The sequence below is a fragment of the Mercenaria mercenaria genome, chromosome 9, assembly GCF_021730395.1.
Source record: "Mercenaria mercenaria strain notata chromosome 9, MADL_Memer_1, whole genome shotgun sequence".
Lineage (NCBI taxonomy): Eukaryota > Metazoa > Mollusca > Bivalvia > Venerida > Veneridae > Mercenaria > Mercenaria mercenaria.
In genome coordinates this window covers 48,473,473-48,493,792 of record NC_069369.1, presented here as the reverse complement: position 1 = coordinate 48,493,792, position 20,320 = coordinate 48,473,473, and the positions used below count along the sequence as shown (strand labels likewise).

The window sequence follows — 20,320 nt, the reverse complement described above, 5'->3', positions numbered from 1 at the left end:
TTTTATATAGAGGATATTACATGAGTGTCTTTTCATATTGAATTTATTAAACGAGTTGAATAAAATGATAAATGCGAGGCTGAGCCGAGCAATTTATCAATTTTATTCAACGAGTTTAATAAATTCAATGTGGAAAGTCTCAAATGTAATATTCTTTTTATGACATGTTAGTTTTTCCTTTTGAAATATGAATAATTCTACATTCTTTTACTATATCAATTTTTTCAATTTTCGATTTATTGCATAAAGCATGTAAATACAATGCCTATAGCAAATACAAACATCATATAATATGGAGCACAGAGAGTACATAAATATTTTCAGAAGAGATAATAAACTAATAAGTCAAACAATTTGTCACAATGTTATCACAAAACTTATATATTTTCACTTTGATATCAAACAATTAAACCTGTGTTCAGGGGTATATACACCCTATATATACCTATAATGTAAACCAAATATATTATGAGTTTCTCCTTTCCATTGCCAGGTAAATGAATTTTGCTAAATCATTTAAGATTTTACTAGAGGTTGAAGAGATAAGACTTTCGAATTTGTTAATGTTTGGCCAATGACAAAAATATGGTTTTAAACATTTTCTTCTTATTTCACTATAAAATGGACAGACAAGTAGGAAATGATATTCACTTTCCACTTTACTCATATTGCAAAAAGTGCATATTCTATCTTCTCTTAATACGTTTTCATACCTTCCTGTTTCAATGCGGAGTTTATGTGATGAAGTTCGAAATTTACACAGTGCGTTTCTATATTTACCTTCAGGAACAACCTTTAAATATTTCTCTAATTCAAAGTCATGTTTAAACAATGCATACGACCGCATTCTACCAGAGTTATTTATATCAGAATACCAGTTTTGTTTATAAGTATCAAAAACTCTTTGCTTAATAATTTCATATGGGATATCTATAACATCTTGACCAATCCACACTTGAGAGAATCCATGAGAATCTAAGAAATGTTTAAGCTGATACGCCCAATTATTGTTATTATAATTTCTGTTTAAATCCGCATCTTGCCTAAGTAAGAAATATGCCTGTTTTACTAGTGAAGTATTATTTTGGTTTAATATTTTCATCCAATATCGCAGCATTATAATCTTTCTTAGTACTTCAAATGGAAACAAGTCAATTTCACCGACGTCTCCTATACTAAAAGCGACGTCAACGTCAAAGCTTTATTACACTATAGTGTATTATCATTTTTATTTAATGGCTTTATTACACTCCCGCGGCGTCAAACGTGTGATTTTAATGATTTACTTTAGATGTAGAAAATCATCATCAAATATATTTAAACTTTACGAAATACATGAATTAACTGTGTATGTAGAGCTACATTCATAATTAGATGTCATGTCGTTGTTTAAAAAACTTCCAGTTTTTTAGTGGTAGTACACATAACATACCACATATTTCAGCCATGCATGTATACTGCATGTACTATTCTTAACCTAATGCATAGTACTGTTTCAAAAATGAACTTTTGTTTTAGTATACATTTAAGGATATAGTTAGGGCTCCTCCCTTAATAGCAATGGTTAGGGCTCCTCCCTTAATTCTTGTAATGTATACTTGCCAGTCTCTGTTGTGTCTGCTTTTATTAATGTCTCTTGCACTTAACTTTGAGTGACAGTATACCGATTGTGTATGAAGTGTTAAAAATCATAAACTACAAAACGTTACAGATCTATACCCTGAACATTTCAAGCCCGCTAGAAGAAATATAATGAGCCGCACCATGAGAAAACCAACGTAGTGCGTTTGCGACCAGCATGGATCCAGACCAGCCTGCGCATCCGTGCAGTCTGATCAGGATCAATGCTGTTCGATAACGGTTTCTCTAATTGCAATAGGCTTTGAAAGCGAACAGCATGGATCCTGATCAGACTGCACAGGCTGGTCTGGATCCATGCTGGTCTCAAACACACTATGTTGGTTTTCTCTTGGCGCGGCTCATATCTTAAATCATGCTTTACTGCTTCCCGATGACATTTTTATTTGTTATCGAAAAAGTATCCACACAATATAATCACTTTTCGTTTGTCTTTATAATTCTTTACATGATATATGTAGTCAATGTTATAAAACAACAACTATACAAAGTTAATATTGAGTGCAAACGTTATGGGTAAAGTAGCTTTTCAAAATTTATAAGAATCGGTATGAAGTATATATTGCATAATACAGTTATTGAGAATTGTTGTCAGTGTTATTGATTTTTCGCGACAGCTTGTTTCTGGTTTTGTATTTGATATATAATATATCTTATTCTTATAGGATTTCATTGCTAGATTAAACAACTTTTCCTTTTCCATAAGCTATTAATTAGATAAAATTGCCATTTTCAACTAAATGGTGGAAATTCTTCTCAAATAAAATTAATTTTTCACTTTGATATATTCTTAAAAATATATCTCCTAATTCCATCTAATTATTATCCGATTATAATCAATTGTTAAAGTTTTGTGGCTCTTTTTCACGGTGAACTACGAAGTTATCCGCATAAAGTACGCGACAGATCTTCCACTTAGACTCTATTGATATAAATATATTAACCCCTTCTGTACAAGTTTTGATAACTAATTGACCAGTTGTTTGAAAAACCCATAATGCCATTGTTTGCCTTAATCACGTCATTGAACGAGGAGTTAATTCTTAGCAGAAGGTGCGATTATTTACTCAATATTTCGCCACATTTTTATTGTTGTTCCGTGCCTTCTTTAGCGTAATATCTGCCAACGGTTGGTTAATTGTACAAAACATTACTCTAAACTGTTAGAGGTGTTTAATAGTGTAACAAAAGATAATGAAATGGTCAATATTCAACATGTTTGATCTGGTAAATAACCCAAGCCAACAAACAATTGACTCAAAAAAGTTTGAGTAAAAACTGTTTATGACACCAATTTTGCGATTTATATCTGTTCCCAGGACCTGTCCTGATCATTTTACTGCCAGACTTCGAACGAAGAGTTTTATCTCAATTTTATCCGTTCTAAATCATCTTCTCTGCTGGATTAATATATTATTGATTGTGACATTAACACACATAGGAAAGATTTTAATTCAATATTCTGTGTAATTTTTAGCGCAAACGTTTATCGTCTGCTAAGATGTTGCTGAAAAAGAAAGGCACCAAACGACAAAGTTTCTCAGTTGAGAGCTTGGCGATAAGTAGTCACGAGGAACAGGAACGCGATACAGACTCCCCGTATCTGTGTTATTTGGAACAAAGAAAATCATCTGCTGCTATTGACTACAATTCAAATAATGTTCCACAACAGTGGAATTACAGTGCACGTGAAAATGGACTACTTGTAAATGACTTTGGGCCATCGGTGCCGGAGAATGTATTAAGGAATTCATTTGAAAGACACCCGACACCGTTTTCTTCCAGTACTCGTCTGCCTAGTCATTCAACGCCGATAATGCCGTCACCCAAACGCCGACGTTTAGATTCAACGTGCACGCCGCCGTCTTCAGATGAGTCTAGCGCCGACGACAGGATGTTGATCGACAACAGTAGCGTTCTTGCTGATGAAGATAAACAAAGCCCTGCATCTACCTCTACCACTTCAGCATCAGGTAACATCATAGTCATAATCATAAATAATTAACTGGCTATACTAAATGATATTTTGCATGGAATTCGAATTTTCTTTGAGAATTGTCTCGAAACAAGAAAGCCTTTTTTTACGAAATATTATTTACTGTTACAAATGATTTGTTACAATCAGTGCCCCATTAAATCAAATAAACGTCGTATTCACTTGGTGTCTAAAACTGAAAATAATCCACAAATCTCAGATAATGATTTTTACACTTTAACATGCAATAAAAGATATACTATCTTATTTTTAGATGCAGACAATGAAAGCACGTGCAGTGAGGAAATGTCTCGAGGTCGGAAGAAGGCTCGAACAGCGTTTAATGGTGAGCAACTGAAAGAACTTGAGAAAAGATACAAGTCTCAAAAATACCTTACAGCCAGTGACAGAACTAATATTGCCAGAAGCTTGAAACTGAGGGAGCAACAAGTAAGTAAACTTGACACTAATCTATTAAACTTTAATAATCAAAATTAATGTTAATGTCATCAAAGGGTAAATAATAACAAGATAGTAACACAAATTGTAAAAAAAAAACTGATTCTGATTTAGGTTGGCACGACATTAACGTCATTTTCATATTTTGTTCTTGATTTCTGTACCAGTACAATAATTTCGAGTCAAATAAAAGTATACACGATAATTTGAAATTAAAAAAAAAATCTAACGCGCCCTATATTCTCCCCCCCCCCCCCACCATCCCCGACCCCCTACACACACATACTATGGCAATGTGTTTCTGTCTGTATTTGACCGTATGTTACCTAATGCCTATATGATTGACATATTGTGGTGATGACAACTCCATTTAAGGGATTAGCTGCTGACACGGTGGCGCATATGTCAGAAAACGTCTGTTGCACGCGACAAAAAGATTGCACTTAGGGTTGCTACATATGCTTATTTTCGATACGTTGACGTACATAATGGGTTATCTTAATGTCTTATAGACAGAAACATTACGATATCAAATCAATAATTATATTCTACTTTTTGTTCTACAGGTAAAAACATGGTTCCAAAATCGCCGTATGAAAGAGAAGCGCCAGCAACGTGAAGAGGAACAGTCACGTGGTTTCTGTTTGCCGACAGGTGGTGTAGATGTGTCACAATTAGCGGCGTTTGGTATTTGCCCGCCACCATACCAGCTAAGTTCTCCAAGTCCCAACAGCCAGGCGTACAGTAGACTACCATCCCCTATTGACATGAGAATATCCTCCGTACCGCAAGCACCTTCACCGAACGGAAACACAGTCAGACAACACCAACTCTTGCCAAACACTCCGTATTCGACCGGAATGGATCATGGGATGTTACAAAAGTTACATGCAACTGGTGACCTTCAAAATGTACTGCGGAATGAAAATTCTTATGATAAACTCACTTCATTTGTTAGCACACAAGGGCTTCATGTACCAATGGCGCTATATCCGGGAAGACACAGTTTACCAAATACGGGGCTTTCGCCAAATCCTGCCAGTTATCATTATGTTAATCATGCAAGATAGCCTTTTACCGCGCTGTTCAAAATGTAGCTATGAATATACGTTGACTACGTACATCTGGGAAAAGATTTTATGTCGCAATAACATGTAGTGCTAATTTCACTGAATGGAAAATATACAAGACACACCATTGACTCACCATGAATATACAAAGAAACGCTTTAGGTATATAACATGATTCAATATAAAGTTTTTATCAAACGAAACATTTTTATGCTTTTACAGTTTCTAATGTGATCAATGGACATTGATATTGTTATGTTGTGCATTTATAAAGTTTGAATACTTGCAGACTTGCTCAAATTAGATAATGTTTAAAGTGTTGAGTTGTAAATATATTGAATTGAATTATATATATGAAGTATTTATATTTTGAATGTCTTAATTTATATGCATTGAAAAGAAGTATAAAAAAGACTTTAGCGTGTTATTAATTATTGGCCTTACGCTTTTGGCTTATCGGGATGACTTATTTTATAATCTACTGTACATATACTAACTGAGTAATGGTTTATATTTAATAGCGATAGCAACAACAACAATAACAACAATAACAACAACAACAACAACAAACTTTATTAGCCGAATATCGACATAATATGTTTTTGGCTAATGAACAGATATAACTATAATAAATAACTAGATCTACATGCACATGAGTAAACATTACAATTATATGTATAATAAAAGAAATTCATACCGACAGTCAAAAATATCAAGTCGTATTAATTATTTGGACTAATTATATATCTATTACAGTAAAATTTGATGATTAATTATCCTAAATAGAGATTTGGAAATGGTTTTATTTTGGCTACACATTAGTATTTTGCAGTAGGCAGATAAACACAAAACTGCCTGGCTTCCTTGTAAAATATATAAAAATTGTAGGTTAGCTATTTTTGCGAATAGCCTGTACAATGCAAGGGAGGTAATTTACACACATTCAAAATGGCCACAAAGCTGACACAATTTAGAGAGTTCGGTAGAAAGATTGTAGCAGTGGGAAGGAACTACAGGTGAAAATATTATGACAACTGTGGTATCGAACAATATAATTAAAATGTAATTAAATGAAGTTATGGTAGTAATAGGGATTTCCCAGGTTTCTACAGGAATTGACGGTAAACAGGCATCGTGGATATGTTTAGGTACAGAGTGTGCCTAAAATTTGATACCCATATTTTAAAGAAGCATTTAAACCGTTATGGTGAGGGATCAGGCAAAACAAGTTTGCAGTAAAGAATTTCAAATGGGAGATTTAACAGTTAAATCACAGCACGTGGTCAGCATGGTGGCTACACAGGGATCGGTCACATGCATAGAGCACAGGTGGCAGTAACGTACCTAGCCCTAGGATACAGTATGGGTCCATGAGCCATATGCCCTTAAATTTACTACAATTATAATGTTTTCTTAGGGAAAAAGTGGCAAAAAGCCATTTTGAAAAAAATTTTGCTCCTGTGACAATGAGCCATGGGTACGTTACTGCCACCTGCGGCATAGAGGGGAAAAAATGTAAAAAAAATCACACTTGAACCATAATAGCTTTATAGGCATGGTCATTCAAATGGCTGTTCTTTGTATACACATGCGTTAGTGCGTGCATCCATCCAGTATTTTTGTCTGGACAATAACTTTGACATGCATGGAGCAATCTTGATTATATATGTCATGAATTTTTATCTCAATCAGACGTAGTGTCTTGTGCAAACAGCAGGTTCCTATCCCAAAGGTCAAGGTCACACTTGGAGGTCAAAGGTGATGTCAGATCCACAGACACTGAGGTCAAACCCCGCTCCCCTGTCCGTCCCTGCCAGATATCAGCCAAATGTTTACCTCCTTCGGACAGTGTTGCACACAAATCCCTGAGGTTTCTATCTCAAAGGTCAAGGTCACAGTTAGGGGTTGAAGGTCATTTTAGAGCTGGACAGGGCCATAACTTTGATAAGGATGGATCTTTTTATGCTCCCCAGAAGGGTATAGTTGCCACCTTGTCCGTCCATCCATCTGTCTCACTCTGTCACACTTCTTGTCCGGAGCATAACTTAAAAAGTAATGAAGAATTACTACTTAACACAATGGTACTTTGAGCTCATTGATTGGAGGTGCAGTGATAAGGAACAAAAACTCTGGATGGACCCATTTTTGGATTATCTACCTTTTGTGATCACCCTTCGTCCGTCGTCCGTCCGTCCATCGTCCGTCCGTCCATCGTCCATCCGTCAATCCACAATTTCCTTGTGAAAACGATAGAGACCACATTTTATATTTGATTTTAATCAGACTTGGACACAACTTGTATGGCCATAATATCTGGGTTCCTTTCAAAAACTGGCCAGATCCCATCATGGGTTGCAGAGTTATGGCCCCTTAAAAGGCCAAAATTTGCCATTTTTGGCTTGTGGACACGATTATAAGAGACCACATTTTGCAATCAACTTTAATAAAACTTGCATATAACTTGTATGGGCATAATATCTCAGTTCCTTTTGAAAACTGGCTAGATCCCGTAATGGGTTGCAGAGTTATGGTCCCTTAAAGGGCCAAAATTTGCTGTTTTTGGCTTGTGAACACGATAGAGACCACATTTTGTAATCAACTTTAATCAAACTTGCACACAACTTGTATTGGCATAATATCTTGGTGCTATTCGAAAACTGGTCAGATCCCATCATGGGTTATGGACCCTTTAAGGGCCAAATTTTGCTAGTTTGGCTTGTCAGCCATATAGAGACTTCCATTTATTGTTTAATTTGATACAAATATGCAAAATATCTTCAACAACAATAAATCTTGGATTCCATGATGAATCTGTCAGATCCAATCATAGGTTCTGGAGTTATGGCCCCTGATGGACCTTAAAAGAGCCAAAGTTTTGTAATTTTTGCCCCTGATGGACCTTAAAAGAGCCAAAGTTTTGTAATTTTTGCCATGTGAACATGATAGAAGTAACATTTTATATTTGCTTTTTAACTACACTTACACACTTACTTAAGTCACAATAAGATCTTGGTTCCTTTTGAAAACTGGCTAGATTCTGATGGGTTCTAGAGTTACTGCCCCTAACAGGGGCAGAATTTTCAATTTTGGCCTATAGATGCAGTCATAATTAAGTTTCATTTATGCTTTGATTTGATACAGGCCTGGATGGAAACTGGGTCATGTCGGGTCAAAATCTAGGTCATCAGGCCAAATCACAGGAAAAGCTTGTTAACAACCTAGAGGCCACATTTATGACCCTGCCTTCTTGAAACTTGGTCAGAATGTTTATCTTGATGATTTCTAGGCCAGATTTGAAACTGGATCATATGGGGTGACACATTAGGTCACCCAGTCAAATCAAAGGAAAAGCTTGTTAACATCTTGTTCATTTGATGACTGCATGGAACTTGGTCAGAATGTTTGTCTGCATGAAATATTGAATGAATTTTAATCTGGGTCATGTGGGGTCAAAAACTAGGTCACCAGGTCAAATCAAAGAATAAGCTTATTTACACCCTAGGGGGCACATTTTTGATTCTATCTTCATAAATTTTGGTCAGAATGTTTGTTATCATGAAATTTTGGACAAGTTCTAATCTGGGTCATGTGGGGTAAAAAACGAGGTCACTAGGTCAAATCAAAGAAAATGCTTGTTTACACTCAAGAGACCACTTTTCTTGGTCCAATCTTAATGAAAATTGGTCGGAATACTTGTCTCCATGAAATCACTAGATAAAACATGTTATGGTGTGTTACACAGGTGAGCGACTTAGGGCCATCTTGGCCCTCTTGTTATAAAAAGCTTGTCTGGAGCCTAAGTCCAAAACTATGAAAGGGATTGACTTGATACTTTACGTATTGATAGAGATCAGTGAGAAGAAGTGCAGTGTCAAAGAACCATAACTCTAGCTGACCCCATTTTTGAATTACCTCAAAAATCATGGGTTGGACATTGTTACCCTTTGGGCGTCAAGATTAAAGTTTAAAGAAATTAAACTATTTCTCCTCATGAACTGCTTGATAGATCTTCACCAAACTTGGTCAGAAGAGTACTCAAGGGGCTACCTAGGGCGATAAGAATTATACGTACAAGATAGGGGGTGAGTGTTGGAGGGGTGGGGTATGTCAGAGCTCCCCCGGAAATCTTCTGAAATATTGACTTCATTGGTGCAGTCTGGCTGCTTTTTAGGGTAGTATTTTGGCACAAAATTATACACGTGCATATTGTGAGTAACTAGTTACGCCCTTGATACTTGTGTAGGTCACTTGTTTTTTTTTCCAATTGTTCCACTTTACTTCTGTTAGGGGTAGCCAGGCCCAGGTACCATTAAACAACTTCTGAAGAACTACTTCATGTACAGCTTCACAAAGCATTATTACCTAGTCACAATACACCAAATATCTGTCAAGACTTGAAGTTTGCTTAAGTGATTCTAATTGACCACCTTTAGAGACTGCCAGGGCAAAAACTAGGAAAAAATTGTGGACATCTTCTGAACTTCTTGATGTTATCTTTATCACAAGACTTCTTCGAATTTGGCAGCGACTGAATGAATTTCAACCAAACTTGGCTGGAAGTATTTTGTAGTACCGGTACCAGAGGTTCAAAAATTAACAATTAAATTTAATAGCTTGACTATACAAAGAAAAATTACAGCTATCCGACTGACCAGCATGTCAGTATCATACCTTGGTTATCATTTTGCATGTCAAACCATATTTGAGCCAGACCATCAGAAAACCAACACGTATCCGCGCAGTCTGGTCAGGATCCATACTGTTTGCTAACGGTTTCTCTAATTGCAATAGGCTTTGAAAGTGTACAGCATGGATTCTGACCAGACTGCACGGATGCGCAGGCTGGTCTGGATCCATGCTGGAAGCAAATGCACCGTGTTGGTTTTCACATGGTGTGGCTCACATAATATTGGATTAAAAAGTCAAACAAGGCTTCCCAGCTGCCAAACCTTCTGAAATAATCAAGGTAAATAACACTTGTTTGAATCTAATATGAATTATGCCCTATTTTAGAGTTTGAACTTTTGGTTTTTAAAAATGTATTCAGTGTTTGCAAATATATAGTTATGTATCATTATACATCTGTGATCATTATCCCCGGAATAGTCAAGCCTGCTGTCGTATGGACAGCCCATATCCTGAAAAGTACATCCTTGGGACTTTTAAGGATTTTCCTTCAAATGGCTTCATTTAAAAAAAAACAAAACTATGTGACTGATTTTAATCAAATACATGGCAGAATCCTTTGGCGGTAGTATTTCAAAATGTACAGATAAGATCACTAAGTCTCTGGGGTCCAGGAGCAGGGCACCAAATAAAAAAAGATGACACAACCGTGAATATTTCTGTTCCTCCAAGCTAGGTCTTTATATACACAGGATGGATGGTATTGTCCTTAAATATATCATGGTTGTCTCTGTATTTCAGAGCACATGCTGCAGAGCTTGGAAATCCGGTCCCACAGAAACCCATCTTGTTCTTAAAACCAACTTCATCCTACATTACAGAGGGAGAAAATATCAAGGTAAGAGAACACTGTTTAAGGTTTTCAGGTTGATTTTGAGGTGTTTACAAGTTATTTGAACTTATTTCATTAAATTGTCATATGTTAAAGATGTAAAAGTTCAGGGAGCTATCCCAGCATCAGGATGGGGTGTAGACGCCTGGTTGATGGTTCTCAGCCATCTCAGATCTCAGTTATTACTCATTACAACTGAATAAAACTTCAGACATGCTTTCACCATGATGATGGGGATGTAAGAATCAATATTGAGAAAGTGCAAGAATGATTTTAGCTCAGATTTTCGAAAAATAGGTAGAGCTATTGGACTCACCATGCGGTCAGCATCCCAATTTGGTTCAGTTTTTGTATGTAAGCTGTTATTTATTTATATTTGTGGGAATGGATTGAAACTTCACATACTATTCACTATCAAAAACTGACTTACTTTCCACAGGTTCCATAGCTCTGTTTTGCTTTTTTACAAAATTATGCCCCTTTTTTCTAATTAGCAATTTTTAGCTCAACTATTCAAAGAGTAGGTAGAGCTATTGGACTTTCCTTTGCGTTGGTGTCGGCGTCGACATCCCGATTTGGTTAAATTTTTTGTATGTAAGCTAGTATCTCAGTAACCACTTGTGGGAATGGATTGAAACTTCACACACTTATATACTGTGATAAACTGACTTCGTTGCACAGGTACCACAACTCTATTTTGCTTTTTTACAAAATTATGCCCCTTTTTCAACTTAGAAATTTTTGGTTAAGTTTTATATATAAGCTGGTATCTCAGTACCCACTAGTGGGAATGGATTGAAACTTTGCACACTTATTCACTGTGATGATCTGACATGCAGTTGCACAGGTCCCATAACTCTACTTTTTATTTTTACAAAATTATGCCCCATTTTTGACTTAGCAGTTTTTGGTTAAGTTCTTGTATGTGAGCTGGTATCTCAGTACCCAACATGGGAATGGATTGAAACTTCACACACTTGTTCACTGTGATGATCTGACTTGCAGTGCACAGGTGCCATAACACTACTTTTTATTTTTCCAAAATTATGCCTCTTTTTCAACTTAGCAGTTTTTGGTTAAGTTTTTGTATGTAAGCTGTTATCACAGTACCTACTATATAAGACAGGATTGAAACTTCACACACTTGTCCATTATCATGAGCTGTACAGGTTCCATAACCTTGTTTTGCAATTTTACAAAATTATGCCCCTTTTTCGACTTTTATATTCATTCAATTGACAAGGCTGTTGAATAGTCTAGCGTTGCTGTCCTCCTACTTGTTGGGTAAGTTTTTGTATTTAAGCTGGTATCTCAGTGGTACTACCCACATATGGAAATGGATTGAAACTTCACGCAGTTGTTCACTGTGATGATCTGACATGCACTGCACAGGTTTCATAACTCTGTTTTGAATTTTAACTAAATTGTGCCCCTTTTTGACTTAGAAAGCTGGTAACTCTGTACCCACTACTTGGAATGAATTGAAACTTAACACACTTAATTTGTGCACTATGATGAGCTGACAAGCAATGTATAGGTTCTATAACTTTGTGCCCCTTTTTTTCAACTTTCATGTTAATTCAGTTGACAATTAAGGCTGTTGAATAGTCAAGTGTACCTCTCCTCTGACAGCTCTTGTTGTATGTGTGATAGGGCTGGAGCAATTTCAAAATTTTGAAACCGGTTAATCATTTGTATGAAATTAAATCGAACCGGTTAACTGGCTGCCATATTGAAAATCCTGTTTCCTTTCCTGACGACCGTATCAAGGTACTTCAGACAGCTGACTTCATTAGGAACTTACAGGCTTTATCGTTTGCAAGCAGTTTGATAATTAAGAAGTCATATTGTAGTGTATTTTATTTTAAATAGGTCACGACAGGCAAATCAGAGACTGTTGATTATGTTGATGGTACAAGGGAAAGTTTTCAATTAAATCACATGTTGGTTATACAGTAATGTTGTCAAGACAAAGGCTATTTTTAATGAAAATTTAGAGCATTTTATTTTTAATTTTTTCCTCTGATGTATTAACAAAAAATATATAAAAAACAAGTCAGTATTAGATTTATATATTATTAGATTAACTACTGATCCATGTATAACAGATGTTTATGTTAGAGCCTACCTGTTTATGGATCGATAAACACATTCAGGCGTGTTGCTGTCAAGGATATAATGTATATAATATACATTATATCCTTGACAGCAACCAGCCTGAATGTGTTTTATGCAGTAACATACATTTTATTGGGATTGTAGGATGTTTATTGTTTGAGAATGATTAGCGGTTTTGCAAAATTGAAACCAGTTTAACCTAATAATCGAATCAGATCCAATTAAACAAAGTTATCGTTCCAGTCCTACTAAAAACATAAGTACATTCTTAGGATGGGTTGGGGTAATGGGGGTGGGAGAGGAAAAGAGGTTGAAAGTTAACAACCAAACACAAACTTGTATGAAGAAATGCAAACAACAGAAACTAAACAAAAACCATTTTTGGGGTTACGTCCCCCTACCCCCACACACCTACATACATGCACACTTTTAAGGTGAGCTGTGATGTCTATTGACAACTTTTGTTTCTTAGTCTTGGTTTAAAGCTGTATTTCAACAATATGCAACATAACCAGTGTTCTAGATTCTGTACCAGTACTGACTTATTCTCCACAAGGAATTGGCAACTTCGCCACATGACTTGAGAGGTGGAGGATGAATGACTTCACACACTGTCTGTCAAATCAGGGAGAGTATAGGCCATGCACACTTAGGGATCAAACTCAACCTATATATCTCAAGTGTTTAGTTGAGAAAGAGGAGTTATATTATATAAATATATAATTATATATAAATTTAAATAAAATAAAGGAGTTTATTTCCATCTGAAGTACATAATCTCTGTCAGGATTTGACTGAAAATATGTCTTTAGAATATTCTCTGCCTCAGATTCATATGGGATACTAGTAGTTGTCAGTTGTGGGCTAGAAGAAGTTATCCTGGTATCAGTTCTATACACACTGGTTTGTTTCATTCATTGTTGAAGGTTACCAAGAAGCTGTTGAAAAAAAAATCCCAAATTGAATGACAGATAGAAATACAGTATATAGGTAACATTTACTGTAAAATTATTTAATTTCGTGGGTATGAAATTTCGTGGTTTTGGTCAGAATGGCATTTCGTGGGGATATGAATTCATGGATTTCAACCTTTCAACATAAAATGAATGGGAATTTTACTTGTTCGTTGGGATTTAATTTCGTGGATTGACTCAGCCACGAATATTAATCCCCCGCGAATATTAATGATTTCACAGTATCATATTTTGATGCTATTATGAATTACTTTGTAATACAGCTTTTTAGTTTTCAGTAATGAGGTACACATTAGACCTACAGTAGCCCAGGTCATTTCAGTGCTGTTAATTTATTCTCAGTTATGTACTCAAGGATAGTTTGACCTAGAAATTTTAAAGAAATGCTTTTAGCTGAATATACATGTGATTTTGTCAGATCCCAGTTGGATGTTCCTCTCTACACCATGAGGTGGAGCTTGGAATCGTCATTGGAAAACCTGGATCAGCGATACCCGAACAGGATGCTAAAAGTTATATTGGGGGATACATCCTTGCCCTGGATATGACGGCCCGGGATTTTCAGGATGAGGCGAAGAAAAAAGGTCAACCATGGTCCCTAGCAAAAGGGTTTGATACATCGTGCCCAGTCAGTGGTTTTATTGATAAAGACAAAATTTCAAATCCGGAGAGTGTACGTTTGTGGCTGAAAGTGAATGACGCTACTAAACAAGATGGTACGACCAGTGACATGATCTTTAGCATTCCCTATTTAATCAGTTATATAAGTCGTTATTTCAAACTGGAAGAAGGGGACGTAATTCTTACAGGAACACCAGAAGGAGTTGGGCCTGTAGCCAGTGGAGATGTGATTGAGGCCGGGCTAGGGGATGTTGTAAAAATGAAATTTAAGATAGAGCAGAGAAACTAGACTTTCAGGGAAGCAGTTTGTTACATAAATCTATGCAATAATCAGGGGCTGTGATTCATTATTAATCAGGTGTTACTTTAAAACCAATAGAGTATTATGATCTCTTAAAATTGTTAATGGATATTACCAGATGAATAAATATATAATTAATACCGAGGTTTTTTTTTCTGCAGCATGGTTATTTACAGTTGGTAAAAAGGGTAATTACACACAGTGCAGACATACATCTGGACAATTCAAAATATAGATCCCTTTGTCTTTGGTTGGTGAAAGTAACGAACAACTGAATGGAGTATTGCCGTGCAAAACAGGGTCCCCTAACAGAAAAAAAGATGTTAAATGCAAAATATCTGGGTTTGAATTTGCATGTCCGAAAATCTATGATAGTTTATTGCTTTTAAATATCTATAAAATATAATATGTTTTAATTGTAAAATCATTTTATTCTTAAATTGGCTGGATAATGGAGACACAAAGTAATTAATATAATGAAAGACTTCAAGTAAATGGGATGAAACTAGTCCCGAGTAATTATGCCCCACCAAAGGCAGAGTGGTATTGTTTTGGTTTTGTCTGTCCAGTTGGTAGTGTCCGTCCGAAATTGAAAATGCTTATAATTCAGAGACTTTCCAAATCTCACATAATTATTAATTAGCACATGACCTTTGCTCACACTTAGTATTATCCCCCTTGACCCAGTAAAAGCAGAGTTTTTCCCCTTGATTTGTTTGAAAATAGTTGAAAATGCTTATAATTCAAGAAGTATTTCACTTCACCAAACCCCGCATAATTATTCGTTAGCGCATGACCTTTGCTCACATATAGTATTATCCCCCTTCAAAGGACCCCTTGACATAGTAAAAGCAGTTTTTCCCCTTGGTTTCTTTGCAAAAAAAAAAAAAAATTGAAATTGCTTGTAATTCAAAAAGTATTTCAGCTAGAATTACCAAACCTTACATAATTATTAATTAGCACATGACCTTTGCTCACACATTGTATTATCCCCCTTGACCCAATAAAAGCAGTTTTCTCCTTGATTTGGTAAAAAACCGGGACTTTTGACTGTTACTGTATATAAATTACCAACTGATGGATCTTCATGAAACTTTACACAAATATAGACCACTATTGGGCAGTGGTGCATGCAATTTCGTCATGATCACTTCATTAACCAGAGTTATTTCCCTTTAATGATTTTAAAATTTATAAATTCCATATTATAAAGTAACTGTTTCATGGTTCTTTTGAACATAACATGTGTATATCTGGAAATTAAATATCTTTCAAAGTATAGTACCCTCGTTCACAAGACAACTTTTTTGGCGGGGGATATAAATTATAAATTATTTATAAATTCACCGAGTCCATGTTACACATCAGCTGGATATGTTGAATGTTTACTTGAAAACCCATGCGTGCGTAAGACAGTTACAAACTGTTCAAGCTTAGTCTTTGACATCTAAGTGTGACCTTGTCCTTTGAGCTAGGGGCCAAGTCTTTTGCATGACACATTGTTTCATTATGGGAACATTTGTACCAAGTATTAACATCCCTTGATGGATGGAAGAGTTATGGAGCAGACACAAAACAGAGCCTGTTAACCTTTGACCTCTGAGTGTTATCTTGGTCCAAAGCTGCGAGTTGCACATGAAATGTTGTCTCATTATTAATTTTTAGCTCACCTGAACCAAAGGTTTAGGGTGAGCTATTAGTATAGGCAGATGGTCTGACATCTGTCATCCGTTGTCAACATTTTTACTTAAACATCTTCTCCTCTGAAACTACTAACATCATTACAAAACTTGGTCCGTAGCATCCTCGCAAGGTCCCCTTTCAAGTTTATTCACATAAGAGCAATTAGTTCCTTTTAGGGACTGCTAACAGTTAAATATAGAATACCTTTAATCAACTTCTTCTCATGAATCACTTAATGGATTTTCATCAAACTACATCAGTAGCATCATTATAAGGTCCTCTCCCAATTTTGTCCAAAGGGTGGCCTCTTTAAGGGACTGCTAGAGTTTAAAATAGAAAAACATTTAGACAACTTCTCATGAACTGCTTGATTGATTTTCATCCAGCTTGGTCTGTAGCATGATTTTAATACACATTGCAGTTCCATGACTGTTCTTCACCATGCTTGTGAAGTTCAAATGAATTTCTTTCAAAAGTTTCCAGCAAATTTACTAAAGGGAGACATTCTATCAAGTAAGTACATTGCACTTCCACTTAATGGCTTCTGTCATACTGTGCAGTTTTAACAAAATTTCTTCAATATTGCTGGGAGTTACGCTCCTGACAAAGGGCGCACAGGCAGAGACCATAACTTATTTCCCCTTACCCAAAAGGCAGGGGATTAATTGAAATCCCATCATGTATGGTCCAGTTATGGCGCGAGTGCAGGAGGTCGTGGGTTCGATCACCCGCCGCGTCATACCAAAGGCAGGAAAAATGGTACCAGTAGCTCTCTTGCTTGGTGCTCAGCATTAACAGGGATACTGGCCTCCTCTCACACCCTCATGGCGATAGATTCCATCAGGACTTAGGTGTTGAGAGTGATTAATATAAGTTGTAGAACTTGCTTCACTATCGGCCTAAAATAAATTAGTATTTATAGACTAAGTTATAGAGCGGAGAGGGAAACGAGCTGTCTCAAGATACAGCTTGCTCAACTTTTTCAATGCTTGATATGTGAAACTGAGCACATTGGAGGAAGCTGGAGCTGTCACTGGAGTGGTTAACGACTTCAATGTGAATGAAGATATTGGAATATACTTTAAGTCCCTGTCAAATGTATTTAGTAATAACTGAGTTAGAGAGGAAAAGTTATCAAAACATTAAATGAGTACAAAAGGGTCATAATTCACAGAAAAGTTCTGTAAGAGTAATGCACCATGTGTTATATCATGTGGGTAACATATGGAACAACTATTTTAAGCTTGAATCAAAAGAGCATCATAATTCGAACCTGAAATTCTAAATAAAAAGGGGGCATAACTTTTAACATTGGTGCCAGCATTATGGATGTTGTGTCATATGATGTGGGTAATGATGTGGTAATCCAATTCATTCAGTTACAGGCCCGCCCGCTTAGCTCAATTGGAAGAGCGCAGATCTTTGGATCACACGGTCGCAAGTTCGATCCCTGGTCTGGGCTTATGTTCTCTGGTAAGATTTGATAAAAGACATTGTGTTTGACATCATTCGTCCTCTGATTCATGTCGGGAAGTTGGCAATTACTTGCGGAGAACAGGTTTGTACTGGTACAGAATCCAGAAACACTGGTTAGGTTAACTGCCCGCCGTTTCATAACTGAAATACTGTTGAAAAATGGCGTTAAACCCAAAACAAATCATTCAGTAACAACAAAGATTTTGCTGAAAAGGCATAAAGTTAAACTAAAATTTCAAATAAAAAGGGGACAGGAGTTATAGCTTTTGTGTCATTATGATGATGATGATTATGTGGAAGAACTATTGTACATTTAACATGATTTGAGTCAAAATTAACCTGAAATTCTAGGTAAAAAGTGGCATCATTCATGAAATTTTGATGCAAGAGTTATGGCTCTTGTCATATGAAGTAGATGATGACTTGGAACAACTACTTTTAAGTTTGAGTCAAATCTGTTTGGTTATTGTAATGTAATAAGATGTTACAAAACTGTCAAAACTGCAGTAGCTTCGGGGTGTAAAACATCCGTTAATTAATTACTAAGTTGACGGAAGTTGAAGAATGTGTCTGCAATGTTTTCCTGAGTGTATTATCCTGTGTATACTCAATATATTCTCTGTTCGGTAGAGGTGCCCAGGTGACGGGCTAAGGGACATGTCGTCCCGCTCTCATGAACTGAAACTTAATAAGCTGAAGTACATTTATAACTAAGAAATTGTGTTTATAGAATTGTAAACAGAATTGTTTTAAAAGCCTAACTGAACCTTGATAATACCTGTGAAATTAGACTGAACATTTATAACTAACTGTGCATCGCTGTCTTAAGAAATAAAAATGTTAGAACTGTCGTAATGTGTTGTGTTTCAAGACAAACTTCAGGTACACATGTGTTACATTACATTATAATAGACTGAAAATGGATCAAACTTTATCCAGAAATTTGAAGTAAAAGTGTGTGTGTGTGTGGGGGGGGGGGGGGGGCAGACATCCCAACTTTTTCTGAAAGCCAAGTGGGAGTTTTTGCTTTCCAAAGTGGGAGATTGAGGTGTTCAAGTGGGAGATTTTATACCGCGGTAATAATGTGTGTGTGTGTGGGGGGGGGGGGGGGGGGGGGGGGGGCGTTAATTCATCAAATATTGGTGCCAGAGTGAAGGCCCTTGTGTCAAATTATGTGGGTTCTGATGTGGAACAATTACATTAAGTCTGAATCAATATAAGAGATATAGTAAAAATTGCAATGCCCTCAAAATTAACAAAATTCTAAGTAAAAAGGGGGCATAATTCATAAATATTGGTGCGAGGGTAATGGCCCTTGTGCGGTCTGATGTGGGTGATGATGAGGAATAACTGTTAGTTTGAAGCAAATCAATATAGTTATTACAGAGATAAAGAGAAAGAGCATAAAAACTTTAACCAAGGTGTTGACGCGGAAGGACGCAAACGCCAACTCGAGTAGGATAGCTCTCTGCATACTTCATATAATTGAGCTTAAAATTGTGACGTTTGTCTTCCTAGCATGCTATTGACTTTTCAGCTAAGGGTTTGGACATTGTGCAGGACATGTTGAGGGGAACCCCTAGTGAATGACGAGGTCTGGAGCAGACACGAGGGAGTGTACATTATATGTAACTAACAGACAGATAAGCGAGATCCTTTGCTCTGCACAATCTGTCCTAAGGTAGGAGACGTTTAGATGTCAGATTAGAAATGGTTTTACAAAATTTTAAAACTTAATGAGAGACTGATTGTGAAAGTGAGACAAAATGAAATGAATGCTAATTTTACAGGCCAGGTTTATATATTATGTCTTAAATTCCATTTACTAATTTTATGTCAACAACTATGTTACCTCATGTTCAATTTCTCAAAAATTGTCGGTAACTTGCTGTACATGATTTCTTAATAATAAGAGGACCATGGTGCCCTACACTGCTCACCTGAGTTACACAGCTTATAGGGCTGTTATCTTCATATTATCTCCAAGTACTAGTTTATCATGCTCCCCACATTAACCACCACACCCCGCTCCAATAAAAGTGACCAGACAAAATTTCTCCTAGACTTTAAACATTCTAATCAAATCTCATGAAGATAAAGTAGAAAATGTAGCAATTTTTGTGTTAATAAGGTTCTATGATCTGACCTAGTGACTTATTTCAGGCTTGCATAATCCAGTTTCAAACTCGACTTCTACGTGCATGTTACTAAAGAGGAACATTCTTACAAAGATTTATGAAGATCGAGTACAAAATATGCCTCTGAATGGCCTTTGAAGACGTGCTAACAAGGATTTTCTAGAACTTGACATATTGACCTAGTTTAACATCCTTGGTAACCCAGTTTTGAACTTGACCTACGTGTCATAAAGACAAATATCCCAAACAGCTTTTTATGAAAATCAAATAGAAAATGTAGCTGCTCAAGTGTTAATAAGGTTTTTCTTTGATCTGACCTAGTGATCAGTGCTATGTAACTCAGTTTTAA

The 20,320-nt window shown here is 36.2% G+C and overlaps 2 protein-coding genes across 2 annotated transcripts; both read left to right on the top strand.

Annotated features, from left to right (window-relative positions):
- Positions 1–2,948: 2,948 nt before the first annotated feature.
- LOC123547946 (homeobox protein vex1-like) lies at positions 2,949–5,550 on the top strand. The gene is made up of 3 exons (XM_045335191.2): positions 2,949–3,611; positions 3,888–4,063; positions 4,639–5,550. Exons 1-3 carry the CDS (start codon positions 3,140–3,142, stop codon positions 5,140–5,142), a joined length of 1,152 nt encoding a protein of 383 aa, XP_045191126.2. The 5' UTR covers positions 2,949–3,139; the 3' UTR covers positions 5,143–5,550.
- A 510-nt stretch (positions 5,551–6,060) lies between these two features.
- On the top strand, positions 6,061–14,814 carry LOC123547065 (acylpyruvase FAHD1, mitochondrial-like). The gene is made up of 3 exons (XM_045333834.2): positions 6,061–6,158; positions 10,570–10,666; positions 14,171–14,814. Exons 1-3 carry the CDS (start codon positions 6,091–6,093, stop codon positions 14,660–14,662), a joined length of 657 nt encoding a protein of 218 aa, XP_045189769.2. The 5' UTR covers positions 6,061–6,090; the 3' UTR covers positions 14,663–14,814.
- Positions 14,815–20,320: the final 5,506 nt, after the last annotated feature.

What these genes read in the sequence shown, in the direction of transcription:
- LOC123547946 (XM_045335191.2), top strand. Translation starts at nt 3,140, where the DNA reads ATGTTGCTGAAAAAGAAAGGCACCAAACGACAAAGTTTCTCAGTTGAG. An exon ending in CTCTACCACTTCAGCATCAG is followed by an intron (nt 3,612 to 3,887) that starts GTAACATCATAG and finishes TCTTATTTTTAG; the next exon opens with ATGCAGACAATGAAAGCACG. An exon ending in TGAAACTGAGGGAGCAACAA is followed by an intron (nt 4,064 to 4,638) that starts GTAAGTAAACTT and finishes TTTGTTCTACAG; the next exon opens with GTAAAAACATGGTTCCAAAA.
- LOC123547065 (XM_045333834.2), top strand. Translation starts at nt 6,091, where the DNA reads ATGGCCACAAAGCTGACACAATTTAGAGAGTTCGGTAGAAAGATTGTA. An exon ending in GCAGTGGGAAGGAACTACAG is followed by an intron (nt 6,159 to 10,569) that starts GTGAAAATATTA and finishes TCTGTATTTCAG; the next exon opens with AGCACATGCTGCAGAGCTTG. An exon ending in CAGAGGGAGAAAATATCAAG is followed by an intron (nt 10,667 to 14,170) that starts GTAAGAGAACAC and finishes TGATTTTGTCAG; the next exon opens with ATCCCAGTTGGATGTTCCTC.